At 43.0% G+C, this 13,117-nt stretch overlaps 1 protein-coding gene across 4 annotated transcripts in view; it reads left to right on the top strand.

Moving 5' to 3' along the window:
- The window catches only part of LOC142431488 (uncharacterized), an 81,274-nt gene that overhangs the window by 44,291 nt on the left and 23,866 nt on the right, over positions 1-13,117 (top strand). For 3 of the 4 annotated variants that reach the window (XM_075536459.1, XM_075536461.1, XM_075536462.1), the window contains exons 3-5: positions 4,903-5,029; positions 6,067-6,127; positions 10,232-10,353. In XM_075536459.1, the coding sequence (XP_075392574.1) occupies positions 4,903-5,029; positions 6,067-6,127; positions 10,232-10,353 (310 nt within the window). Of the gene's footprint in view, positions 1-4,833; positions 5,030-6,066; positions 6,128-10,231; positions 10,354-13,117 lie in introns of all 4 variants that reach the window. The other variant, XM_075536460.1, reaches the window with a different exon arrangement.

Here is a 13,117-nt window from a genome sequence, read left to right as displayed (position 1 = left end):
TACCCAGCAGGGAGGGAAGTCTACTTTCTTTCTTTGATTGTTATTATTTTTTTAAGCTTCAAAATACAAAACATGGAATGCTTTCCATGGTCCTCCTGTATAAAAAGGTGAATTTACTTAAAGACCTTCCGTTCTTGACTATTGGTATTCTAAAGGTCCCTTGGTAGTTGCATGCCATTGTTCACTGTTTAAAACAGCAAAGGAACCACAAGGCTTGCATATGGAAGATGCTGGGTGAGGGAGGGCCAGCCAGATCTTTAGCCCATCTTACCAAGCAGCAACAACAGTTCCTGAATGCACAGCAACCTGCAAGAAGCAAAAAGTTCCACTACACGGTGCTTTCAATCCTAGCTCAATCCCCTTCTCTACCCACCACCCAGGAGAAGGGTGGAAATAAGGAAGAAAGAAGGAATAACTTTATATCCAATATATAACTTTACAAAAAAATCTTAATTTAAAAATCTTAAAAAAAAACTTTAACCCTAAAGAAAGCCTCCAAACTGCAATTTGGAGACTCGGCATTGAAGAGCGCTCACTTTGAGGCTCCTCTGAGAGGTGAGGCTGTGGTGTTTGGAGCCAAAGGGCTTTTGTTTCCTTTCCATCAAACCCAGACCTGATTCTTCAAGGCCACCTTTGGATCCTGCATATGACACCACAGAAATACTTGAGTGGGAAGTGTCACACTCTGTAAAAGTAAACTTCAAAGATTGATCGAAGTCCGGAGATGGTCTGGCCTGGGCAAACACTAACTCCGCAGAGGGAAAATGGTGGCTCTGCTGGATAAGAAGACGCCATGTTTCTTTAGTCAGAGCAGCACGGTCTCCATGTAGGGACAGAGTGCATGGCAGTTGAAGAGTCCTCAAAGAGACACAATGCGCCAAAATAACCTCGTCAGCATGTGGCCCTGCCACCTCTGGGTTGTCTGGGGTCCTTTGATGAAATGCAGTGAGCCCAGGCCTGGGGTTGCCACTGTTCTGTTCTGGTGAGGCACGCAAGGAAAAACTCCCAGCCCTGCAGGGTTTTCTAGTTGCCAGGGGGTTATCCTACTTTCACCCTGGACTTCCTGTTCAGTGCCATATTCCAGTGGATCGTCTGCAAGAAAGAGATGATCTGAATGGGCAAACAGAGTTCTCATTGTAGACTACTTTGTTAATTATGCTATGTGGCCCGACTGCTCTAGATCTTAAAGATAGGGAGGCATGAGGCGGAAATTGTTGTTATTGTGAGGTGTCGTGGAATGGGTGACCCTGTGTTCAACAGAACAAGACAGTGCCCAACCTTGTGCCATCCTCAACATTATCCTCAGGTTTGAGACCATTGCTGTAGCCACTGTGTCAGTACATCTTGTTGAGGGTCTCCTTCCCCCCCCCCCCCCCCCCCCCGCTTTTCCTCTACTTGACCAATCAGGATGTCCTTCTCAAGGGACTGGTCTCTCTTGACAACATGTCCAAAGTACATAAGATAAGTCCATCCTTGCCTGTAAGGAGCATTCTGGCTGTACTTCTTCCAAGACAGGCAGGTTTTGCTCTTTTGGCAGTCCAGGGTGCTTTCAATGACCTTTGCCAGCACCGTAATTCAATGCATCGTTTTTTTTTTTTTTTCGTTTTTCTTATTCACTGTCCAACTTTCACATGCCTATGAGGTAATTGAAAATACTATTGCTTGGTTAGGGGTACCATAGTCCACAAAGTAACATCCTTGTTTTCCACTATTTTAAAGAGGTTTGTGCAGCAGATTTACCCAATGCAGCACACTGTTTGGTTTCTTGACTGCTGCTTTCACGAGCACAGATTGTGGATCCAAGAAGATGAAATCCTTGACAGCTCCAACCTTTTCTCCGTTTACTGGGATCCTACCTACTGGTCCAGTTGTGAAGATTTAATTTTCTTTACACTGAGTCGTAATCCATACTGAAGGCTGCAATCTTTTAAAAAAATCACTTTATTGAAGGCTCTTATAGCTCTTTTAGCATTCCATACATCAATTGTATCAAGCATATTTGTATATATGTTGCTATCATTATTTCTGAAACATTTTCTTTCTACTTGTGCCCTTGGTATAAACTCCTCTTTTCCTCCTTCCTCCTACTCTCATGAGTCCTTGATGAATTATATATTGTTATTATTTCCTGTCTTACACTTTTAAAAAAACATTTTATTTGGCGCTCATACAACTCTTATCACAATCCACACATATACATACATCAATTGTATAAAGCACATCTGTACATTCTTTGCCCTAATCACTCTCAAAGCATTTGCTCTTCACTTAAACCCTCTGCATCAGGTCCTCTTTTTTTTCCCCTCCCTCCCCGCTCCCCCTTCCCTCATGAGCCCTTGATAATCCACAGATTGTTATTTTGTCCTATCTTGCCCTATCCGGAGTCTCCCTTCCCCCCCTTCTCTTCCTTCCATCTCCCAGGGAGGAGGTCTCATGTGGATCCTTGTAATCAGTTCCCCAATCTTAAACTTTCTATTGTCTCCCTTCAACCACATTTGTTATTTGTTGCCTTTGGAGGGTAGGCTATATGTCCAACCTTGTGATTGGTTCCCCTTTTCTCCCCCTTCCCCCTCCAGCCCGCCCCGCTACCCTCATGCTATTGCTACTCCCACCTCTGTTCTTGAGGGAGTTATCTGTCCTGAATTCCATGTGTTGAGAGCTCTTATCTGTAACAGTATGTGTTTTCCAGTCTACCGAGATTTGTAAGGTAGAACTGGGTCATGGTAGTGGGGGCCGGGGGTGGGGGAAGCATTCAGGAACTAGAGGAATGATGTGTTTTGTTGGTGCTATACTGCACCTTGGTTGAATTGCCCCTTCCTTGTAACCCTTCTGTGTGTGTGGGTGGGGTGGGGAGGGGGATATCCAGTTGTCTACAGATGGGCTTTGGCTCTCCACTTCAACCCCCATTGTTTGCATCGATATAATTGTTTGTTTTGAATCTTTTGATACCTGATAACCTGATCCGGTCAACACCTCATGATCACACAGGCTAGTGTGCTTCTTCCATGTGGGCTTATTTGCTTTCCTGCTACAAGTGGCTACTTGTTTAACTTTAAGCCTTTAAGACCACAGACATTATATCTTTTGTTAGCTGGGTACCATCTGCTCCCTTCACATTTGCTTATGTACCCATTTTGTCTTCAGCGATGGATCATGTTGGGAAGGTGAGTATCAAAGAGTACCAGATTATTAGATCAAAGTGTTCTTGTCTTAAGGAATGTCTTGAGTAGAGGCCCAAAGTCTGTCTGCTACCTTAATACTTAACATAAATATATGTACATTTGTTTCTATTTGCCCTTTCACTATAAATTAATATATTTACATATATATATTTATATATATACACATGCTTCTAGCTATACCTCTATAAATAACTTTTGCCTCCTACTTCTTTCCTCTGTTTCCTTTCACCTTCCTCCTGCCCCACTATCATGCTTCTCCTCCATTCAGCTCTCAGTAATTCCTCTCAGATACATTGCACTTGGTCAAACCCCACCAGGCACTCTACACTCTCCTTGCCATCAACTTTAGATCTCTTATTGTTCCCTTATTCCTAAGCTTGTTGGCTCTCCCCACTCCCTGCCCCCTCCTCTCCCATGTCCCCCTGGAACCGCTGGTCCTGTTGTTTTCTCCTCAGGATTGTTTGTCCTGCCTATCTTATATATATAGACATAGGGCAAAAGAAAAAGAAAAGCAAAAACAACCCCCACCCCCCGCAGAACAACAGCCCCCCTCCAATAGATAGTTCCAGGTCTGTCTGCTGACCCTTTTGTGTTTCTGATCAAGTTTGATGAGGTGCCAAACCCTGTCCTCTGAGTCAGTAGTTTTCAGGATTCCTCACGGACTTGGTTACTTTGCTCTAGTTTCACCCCACTGTGCATGGGACAGACCAGGCACACTTTCCACACTGTCTCCAGTGCTGTCCCCTGTAATGTTATGAGGGAACATTGTGTCATTGTGTGTCATGGTGGGGCCGGCCCTATTGTGGTCCTCTCTGTGCATTGGCTGCTCTGTGTAGGGATGTTGTCCTCGGGGCTTGGTGGGCCATGATGAGGTTCACTCACTCTCTTTCTCTCTTAGTTCACTTCCATGTGATCTGGGAGGTCCCACCTATCTCCCAGGTCTATATCTTCAGTGCTTTCCTCTGTATTGCCTTCTTTTGTGGAAGGGGTCAACATAGCTGGGCTTGGGCCTGGTCCCATTGGCTCCATTGTCCTCTGTTCGTTCGCTGCTGCATGCCAGTGTATTGCCCTCAAAGCATGGCACCCTGGGATGAGGTCTGGTCACTCTCCCTTTTCTGTGGAGACATAAGCAGTACTCTCCCTGTGTGTCTATTAGTGCCCTGTTCCCCATCACCCTCGGTTTTCTTTCTATTTCTCTTTTTAGTTCCCCCTCTTTTCCCCCCTTCTTTTTAATAAGGCTGCAGTCCTTGATCTTCATCAGAAAGTGCTTCAATTCCTCCTCACTTCCAGCAAGCAAGGTTGTGTCGTCTGCACACTGCAGGTTAATAATAAGGCTTCCCCCAATCCTGATGCCACATTCTGCTTTTTATCATTCACACAGATTGAATAAGTATGGTGAGCGGGTGTGGCTCTGACACACTTCTTTCTGAACTTTAAACCATCTAGCATTTATTCCCTTGTTCCATTTTGCAACTGATCACAGTCAAATCCTGGAGAGAGAAATTCATTGAGTTGGAATTATCCTTAAATCCAGGAGATGCAATCAGCGAGGAAGTGGATTTAGACAGGGAAGGGAGAAGAGTGAATGGTAGAGCAGTCTGCAGTAGAACATCGAGCCCTGAGTCAAGGCCCATGGATCTCATTTCCCCAGCACCGCCAGCCTCGTCCACCCTTTCGCACATCATGGAGTGCCTTACCCAGCATGTGTGGGATGCTTTAGGACACCGTGGCACTTGAGGATGTGGCTGTGGACTTCTCCCAAGAAGAGTGGGCATTGCTGGATCTTTCCCAGAGGAAACTCTACAGAGATGTGATGATGGAAACCTTCAGAAACCTGGCTGTAATAGGTATGGATGTCTTTATTTATTTAAGTTAAAAAGCCCGTTGAGCAAATGCTACTATACTGATTGATGTGACTGCAGTGCATTACCTGAAGGATGGGAATACACTGTTCAGTAAGACGAGCGTGGCCATCTGCTCCGTGGAGCTCCCTCTTGCTGACTTTCCCATGAATGCAACGTTCTATGTGTTAAACTGGCTTCTCATTTTGACTGTGGTTAAAAACCCAAATGATCGATAAGTGTGAGCTGACTTCTGTGGTTTCTTTGGTGCACAGAAAGAATATTTGTGGTTTGGGACCCTATACACAGCATTACTGTGTTTATTACAAGTAATAGGTTTATCTTGCTGAAAATCAATGCATACTTGCTTATCTCCAAAGACCCTGAAAACCAAAATCTTGGCTCAGTGCCAGGGAGTATTCCTTGCTTTTGCCTCACGATAGGCCTTTCTCCATGAAAACCGTGCCAGCAACATCTTTTTGATCTCCCAGCTTAGCAAGAGGAAGAATGTAAATAGCACTCAGCTAGAACCACGGTAGCATCAACAGGCAAAAGTACTTTGAGCATTTGAATCCTAAGTCACCTGTATTCATGGAGAAAGACTGCTCCTTTCCTCTTTAATGTTCCGCTTGCATTGTGTCTAATTCTTTCCCGCTTTGCTTTTCTAATGACACCTTCCTTATATCACCATCACCCTGTCTTCATGAAAGCATTTCCCAGGAAATTGTTTTTTGACTTTTGTAAAAGTTCTGAACCAGGAAAACGTGCCAGTGTCTTGTCTTTCCTTACAGCAACCGTTTCCCCCTTAGTAGTGCCTACCCTTTAAATGCCCCTTTATTGGGGGCTCATACAACTCTTATCACAATCCGTACATCCATCCATTGTGTAAAGCACATCTGTACATTCACCTACCCTTTTTATTTCCTATTGTGAACCTCAGTTTCAAGCATTGGGTCAGTTTCTCGAAAACTTAATGATGGAGAAAAATCTATTCACTGAAAATAGTGTGATTCATGAAAAATGCTACCCCGTCTCTCATCTAGGAGAAATCTGCGAATCGCATGGCATTGATGATCAGGATAATGATGAGAACACACATAGGAGGTGAGTGATAGCCATATGTGAGACAGCAGTGCTTCAGGAGAGAGCCTTAGAAGGCGTCATGGTGGTATATTTATGCGTGTAAGGAGCTCAGGTTGTACAAATGGTTAAGCACTGAGCTGATAACTGAAGGACTGGCACCGTGAACCTATCCAGCGGGTGTGCAGGAAACATACAAGGCAGTTTTCTTCCATGATAATTATACAACAACAAGAACCCCTATGGAATAGTTCTCTGTCACATGGGTCACTGTGAACTGGAATCAATTCCACAACATCTAACAATTAGTACACACACACACACACACACACACACACGTATACCTACCAAATAAACCCCTGCCGTTAAGTCAATGCAAACTGCAACCTATGTAGGGTTTCCGAGATTGTGATGCTTCTTAGGAGCAGGAAATGTCATTATTCTTCCATGGAGTGGCCATTGGGATTGAATGCTGACCTTGTGGTTAGCAGCCCAACATGTAATCCATTACACCACGAGGACTCCATAAATACGAAGAGAGAGATAGATACCATTCTCAACCCAATGGCAATGAATCAATTCTGATTGATGGTATTTCTATAGGGAAGGGTCAAATTGCCCCTCTAGGGTTGGGTTTTCATGGCTATAAAAATTTAAAGATGCACACGGCCACATTTTTATCTGGTGCAGTTGCTGGTAAGTTTGAACCACTGAGCTTTTAGTTAGCAGCCGAGCCCTTAACCACTGCACCAATAGGGATAGACACACCCATTGTTATGAAGATATGGCACATTCCTGGAGACCCTGTGCAAACGGCATGATTGTGTACATTACTTGTGTGCCACATTGTGTGCAAAAAACCCTGGGTATGTTTGGTGAAAGGACACGGCCCTGACACACACCTTTCCTTATTTAAAACCACATATTATCCTTTTCAAATGACTCTTTCTTGATCTAGATACAGGTTCCCCATGAGCACAATGAAATGTTCTGGAATTCCCATTCTTTGGATCTTATTCATAATTTCTTGGGATTCACACTTTTGCATAGTGAAGAAAACACTGGTAAACCTATTTCTGGTACTCTTCCTTCAGTCAAGATTATCTGACACCAGCCATGACATATCTGGTTTTGAGCCCTCTTCTAATGCAGACTTGAATTTCTGGCAGCTCCCTGTCATGTATGACTGAAATTTGTTTTGAATTATCTTCAGTAAAACCTTACTTGTGTGTTGCTATTAATTATATTGTTCAATAATGTGCACATTCCATTGGATCACGTTTCTTCAGAATGGACACAGATAGATCTCTTTTAGACAGTTGACCAGGCAGCTGTCTTCCACCTGCCTTGACATAGAGGAGTGAGTGCTTTCAGCACTTCATTCATTCATCAGAGCATCTCAGTTAATTCGTTTGTTGAAACATCTCATTCTCAATTCCGAAGTCTTGATTTTCACCAGTGCCTTCCATGTATCTTGGAGTTCTTCCTTTACTATTGTGGCCTCTTAACCACATGTTGCTTCCTGAAATAGGTGATCACTGATTGATTCTTTTTGGCACAATGATCCTGTGTGTCCCTTTCATCTTCTTTTGATGATTCCTCTGTCTTTAGTCCTTCAATATTATGACTCAAGGGTTGAATTTGTTTTTCAACTGCTTTCAGCTTGAGAAATGCTAAGTGTGTTTCTTCATTTTCTAACTTTAGGTCTTTGTACATCTCATCATAATACTTTTCACAAATGTTTTGAGACTGGTGAGGTCAAAAAATGTACTAGACACAATGGATGTATGTATGGAATGTGATAAGAGTTGTACGAGCCCTCAATAAGATGATTAAAAAAATAATACTTTTTCTTCTGGAGTTGCTACTTGGAATCTTCTTTTCCGCTCCTTTGCTTCATAATTTCTTTAATGTGCAGCAGTACTCTAGGTTGACGAGCTAATTTCAGAGCATCTGTTTGCTTCTTTTCTCTTTTTCCTGTCTTTTTAATGACCTTTTGCTTTCTTGGTGTGTGATGTGCTTGATGTCATTCCACAACTGATCTATCTGGGTCTTGGTCATTAGTATTTAAGGTGTCAAATCTATTCCTTTTTATTTTTTAAGATCATTTTATTTGGGGCTCTTACAGCAATCTATGCATCAATCCATGCTTGTATCAAGCATACCAAATCTTCAGCATATCACAGTTTGGTGATATTGCTCAAGATTGCTTTGGATCTCAAGGAGTTATTTTAATTTTCTTGTACTTCAACTTGAACTTGAATATGAGCAAATGACAGTATGTTCCACAGTCAGCTCCTGACCTTATTCTGACTGATGAGACTGAGCTTCTTGCTTCTCTCTTCCCACAGGTGTAGTTGATTTGTTTCCTATGTCTTCCATTTGATGACATGACCATGAACAGTCTCCATTTGTGCTGTTGAAAGAAAGGTATTTGCAATGAATGAGTTATTGGTCTTACAAATGTTTTTAATCATTTTATTGGGGGCTCGTACAATGGTCTTACAGATTTTATGATGAAAACTCTTGCATTGTTTCTAGCACCAAAGTCATATTTTCCAACTTTCACATTCCAATCACCAGTAATTATGAATGCATCTAGATTGTATGTTTGATCAATTTCAGACTGTAGAAGTTGATAGAATTCTTCAGTTTCTTTATCACTGGCTTTTGTGATTGGGCATATATTTGAACAATAGTCATATTAGCTAATCTTCCTTGTAGGCATAGGATAATATAGGGTAGATATTGAAATGCTCTTTTATAAAGTATATATGACGCTGATGCTCTTGTTATTCCCAGCATGGTAAACTCACTGTCATTGAGTTGGTTCTGACTCATAGTGACCTTATAGGACAGGGTAAAATTGTCCATGTGTGTATCCTTTATAGGAGTAGAAAGCCTCATCTTTCTCTGGTAGAGCTGCTGGCGGTTTCAAACTGCTGACCTCAAGGTTAGCAGCTCAGTGTGCAATTCACAATACCACCAGAGTTTGAAAATACTATTCGTGGGTCAGGCACTTTGTCCTCAAAGTGACCTTCTTGTTCTTGAACCTTTGAAAGGGGTCTTGTGCAGATTTACCGTATATACTCGAGTATAAGCTGACCCGAATATCAGCTGAGGCACCTAATTTTACCACAAAAACTGCATTAAAAATATGCCAAAAAAACCCGGCTTATACACGAGTATACATGGTACCTAATGTAAATACATCATTTGATTTCTTGACTGATGCTTCCACGAGCATTGATTGTGGATCTAGGCAAGATGAAATCCTTGACAACTTCAACCTTTTGTGTTTGTCATGATGTTACCTATTGGTCCAGTTGTGAGGGTTTTTATTTTTTAACAGTTTTATTAGCACTTCATCCACATGTCATATAATTCAGTAATTCAACCATATCAAGAAGAGTTGTACAATTATCACCACATTCAGTTCTAGAACATTTTCTTCTTCCTTGTACTCATTGTTATTCATGTAGGTTTTTTTCTAATTGTGGCAAAAATGTACACAACAAAACCTTCTCCAATACTTCTACATGCACAATCCAGTGCCATTGATTATACTCTTTGTGTTATACAACCATCCTTGATAAGGGATTTTGGTTTCTTTAATTAAGTTTTAGTCCACTTTGAAGGCTGCAATCTTTGGTTCTCACCAGCAAATGCATCCAGTCATTGTCACATTCAGCAAGCAAGGTGGTGTCATCTGCATATCCCAGTCTGCTAATAAACCATCTTCCAATCTTGATGCTAAGTTCTTTTTCATATAGTCCAGGGTCTCTGATTACATGCTCAACATATTAGATTAGGTTGTATATTCAAAGGATACAATCCCGATGTGAAACCTGCTTTACTGTCAGATACATCCACATTTTCCAGTCACATCTCTGAGAAATATCACTTCCTCTAATTGGAACAGGACTTCAAGGCCCCAATTTGGCCCCAAGATCCCCTCAGATCAGGATGTGTCTTGGCCCATGCAACCCCTAACTACTAGCACAGCCTCAACCTCCAGGTCCACATCCTTCCACTATAGGTTTTCAACTCCAGACACATCAGCACCCGGGTAGTGGTCTGGGATGTATTCCAAAGGATCACATATTCTGGAAGTTTCTCTTTTTCCAGGCACTGTGGTCTTGGGGTTGGACGTTTGGAGCCCATGGGGATTATTGGCAGCATGAGCCCTGCCAGGAGCCATGGAGGAGAGCCCTTGGGTAGACATGAAGAAAGAGGCAAGGGCACACCTGGTGAGTGGGGCACCAGAAAAGAAGGGAGGGAAGGCCTTTGGGGGACCTGCCTCCCCACAACTGATTGCTTCCACGGGGTGGTTGTGTAATTGAGAGGTAAGTTAAAGAGACATCAGGCAAGATAAGGCATGCAAGGGCACCAGAATGAGACCGTACTTTATTGACTCACAGACTTATATAATCTCAAGCAAGCAAGCCACGGTAAGCACATACGATACAGGAAGGGGTTGTACAATAGGCATACATGTAACAGGAAGGGGACAATCTAGGGACGTTTATACAGTAGGAAGGGGTTGTACTAGGGACACACATGTGACAGGAAGGCACATACGGATTCAACTTTAGATTCAAGTTGGCAGTCTAACTTTGCCTCTGAGCTGGCTTGACCTCAGATGTCTTTGAGCTCTCCCCAGGGGAACAATCCATTATCTCTATCAGAAGGGAGTGGACCCTACTTAGGGTGGGACAGACAATAGGGTCTACTTGTGCTTGATAGAAACAACAGTCAGGCAGATGACCTTCAAGAGTGTAGTCATTGACCATGTATTTACAAACAGCACCTTCAATTTGGCATAATTCTTGGGGGATGTCATGGGGAATACCTTTTAACTGAGGAAACGTGAGTGAGATGCATCTCTAACCCACTAATGTGAAGATTTCCTCCAGGGAGCCGTGGCCTCCCAGACTCCTTAATGTTTGAAGGTTGAGAGTTTGTCTGCAACAGTCTCTTCTGGGTTCTGTTTCCCATGGGTGCCACATGGAGTGCTGGAGGAGTAGTATTTGGGGAGGGGAGGATGGCACGGGGAGGAGAGCCGCAGGAGGCAAAAGGAGGGGCTGGGGGAGAATCAGTTTCCCATGACCTTTACACCTCTCCACAGAGCGCTGAAAGATAACACGGATGGGATACTTTTACTGAACTTTCTTCTAGCACATGCCTCAATCATTAAAGGAACTTGAAAGAAACTTATTTTTTACCTTGCCCTATCTCTTTTACTCCTCATTCATACTGTAAGACATTAGTAAAATAATTAAAAGTCACACGAGTCTCAAAAATATATATATAAATAAAGGGAGTGCTGAGTCTGCTCTGTTCATCAAGTACCACCTTAAAGAAGGGGGAGGGGATGGGGTCATTGTTCCTAGCTGTTCCCTGCCCAGGTGAAGAAACAGGGAGTCTGGACCTGCGCCAGTACTAGTGAACCATTGGGGTAATGTGTCATTTCTCTAGGCCAAGGATATTTCAAGACATTCCGTATACTTCTCCAAAGAAAGATGGACAGAGCTAGGAGAATGGGAGAAACTCTGCTGCAGGAATGTGGAAATAAGCTGTGAGGCGTGGGTCACCATAGCTAACAGGAGGTGTGAGGTGTACAGAGTTGGGGGTCCTATCAACAGACCTCAGTCCCTGCACTCCTGTACCTTCAGTGTGCAAGTAGACCTAGTGGGCAAGCTTGTTCTCCTGTGTATATTATGAGGCTCTGGCAGCTCATGCACGGAGTCACTGCCCTTCCTTGTCCCTCTGTTTCTCTCCCTTGAAGACAAACATTTTGCTTCCCTCCACGTCTCAAAGTTCCTCACCCAACTTTCTTATGTTACTGCAGTCGGGCCATCAAAGCCCAGGTAAATAACATGGAGGATTCAGATGAGGAGTTGACACCTCAGCAGCAAGGTGAGGTCAGCAGGATTTCAAGGGGTCAGGTCTTAGCCACTTCTCAGGAGGTAGCAAAAGGTTTCTTCATGCAAAGACATAAATGTTCAACAAGCAAGCAAGTTCTGTAAGGTGCAAAGAGTTAGAGGCCATCCACCGAAAGGTTTAAAATGTATACTAGTCTGTGTTATTTGTAGCTACCTTGATTGCTAGAGTAGCCAGCCTCTGACAATATCACGGGGTCCATAGGAGAAATTGTATGGTGATAATATAGGAAGATTATAGTAAAGTCAGAGAATAAGAGAGCTAGAAGGGATGGTAAAATAAAGGTGAAATAGCGTGCTCAACCTCATCCCCTCTTCATGATCCATGTGGAAGTGGGAGGCGAGAGGAGGAGAGAATAGATTTCTGATCAAGGCTTACATATCCTTAGGGGCGTGAAAGCTCCTCTGATTACAGGTAACCACATATGTCACAGGAAGGTGTTGTATCATAAGCAATACGGCAATGGGGGGGGAGGACGATCTAGAGGTGTATATGCATTAGGAAGAGGAGGGATAAAGGGTATATATGTGAGAAGATGGTGGATCCTTGATTCAGGATGGCAGCCTAACCTTGGTTGTCCTTGAGCTGGTTTGATTTATTCTCTGGGCTCTCCATGGAAACAGTCACTATCCTTACTTATCAGTAGGGTGTGAGCCCCACCTGCAGTGGAACAGACTATAGTCTGATTGCTCTGGATGGCTGATTCCTTCAGGGAGGTAACTTCTAAGCAGCTTGCTTCCTAGTGTGCTACAATCATTTACCATGTGTTGCAAGCAGTGTCCTAGGTCTGTTATATTTGGGGGAGACAACCTGGGGAAAAGCCTTTTTGTATCCCACACTTAAATAGGTAAAAATCTGTGAAGAAGGAAGACCAAATTCAGAATAATGGCCATCACTAGAAAAGGAGGAAGGGGCAGATACTTAACTGTGGCTGGGTTAGTTTTGTTGTTTTCAAAGGACAAATAAAAAGATCTGGAGCAGTCGTCATGGAATAGTGAGGTCCCACTGAAAAGTAGTTGGTGTGCAGTATAATTCTTTATATTCTACTTTATGGTTAAAAATGGTTGTTTT

Source organism: Tenrec ecaudatus, chromosome 18, assembly GCF_050624435.1.
Source record: "Tenrec ecaudatus isolate mTenEca1 chromosome 18, mTenEca1.hap1, whole genome shotgun sequence".
Lineage (NCBI taxonomy): Eukaryota > Metazoa > Chordata > Mammalia > Afrosoricida > Tenrecidae > Tenrec > Tenrec ecaudatus.
Note: the sequence above shows the minus strand (reverse complement) of the source record. Positions and strands in the feature narration are given on the sequence as shown.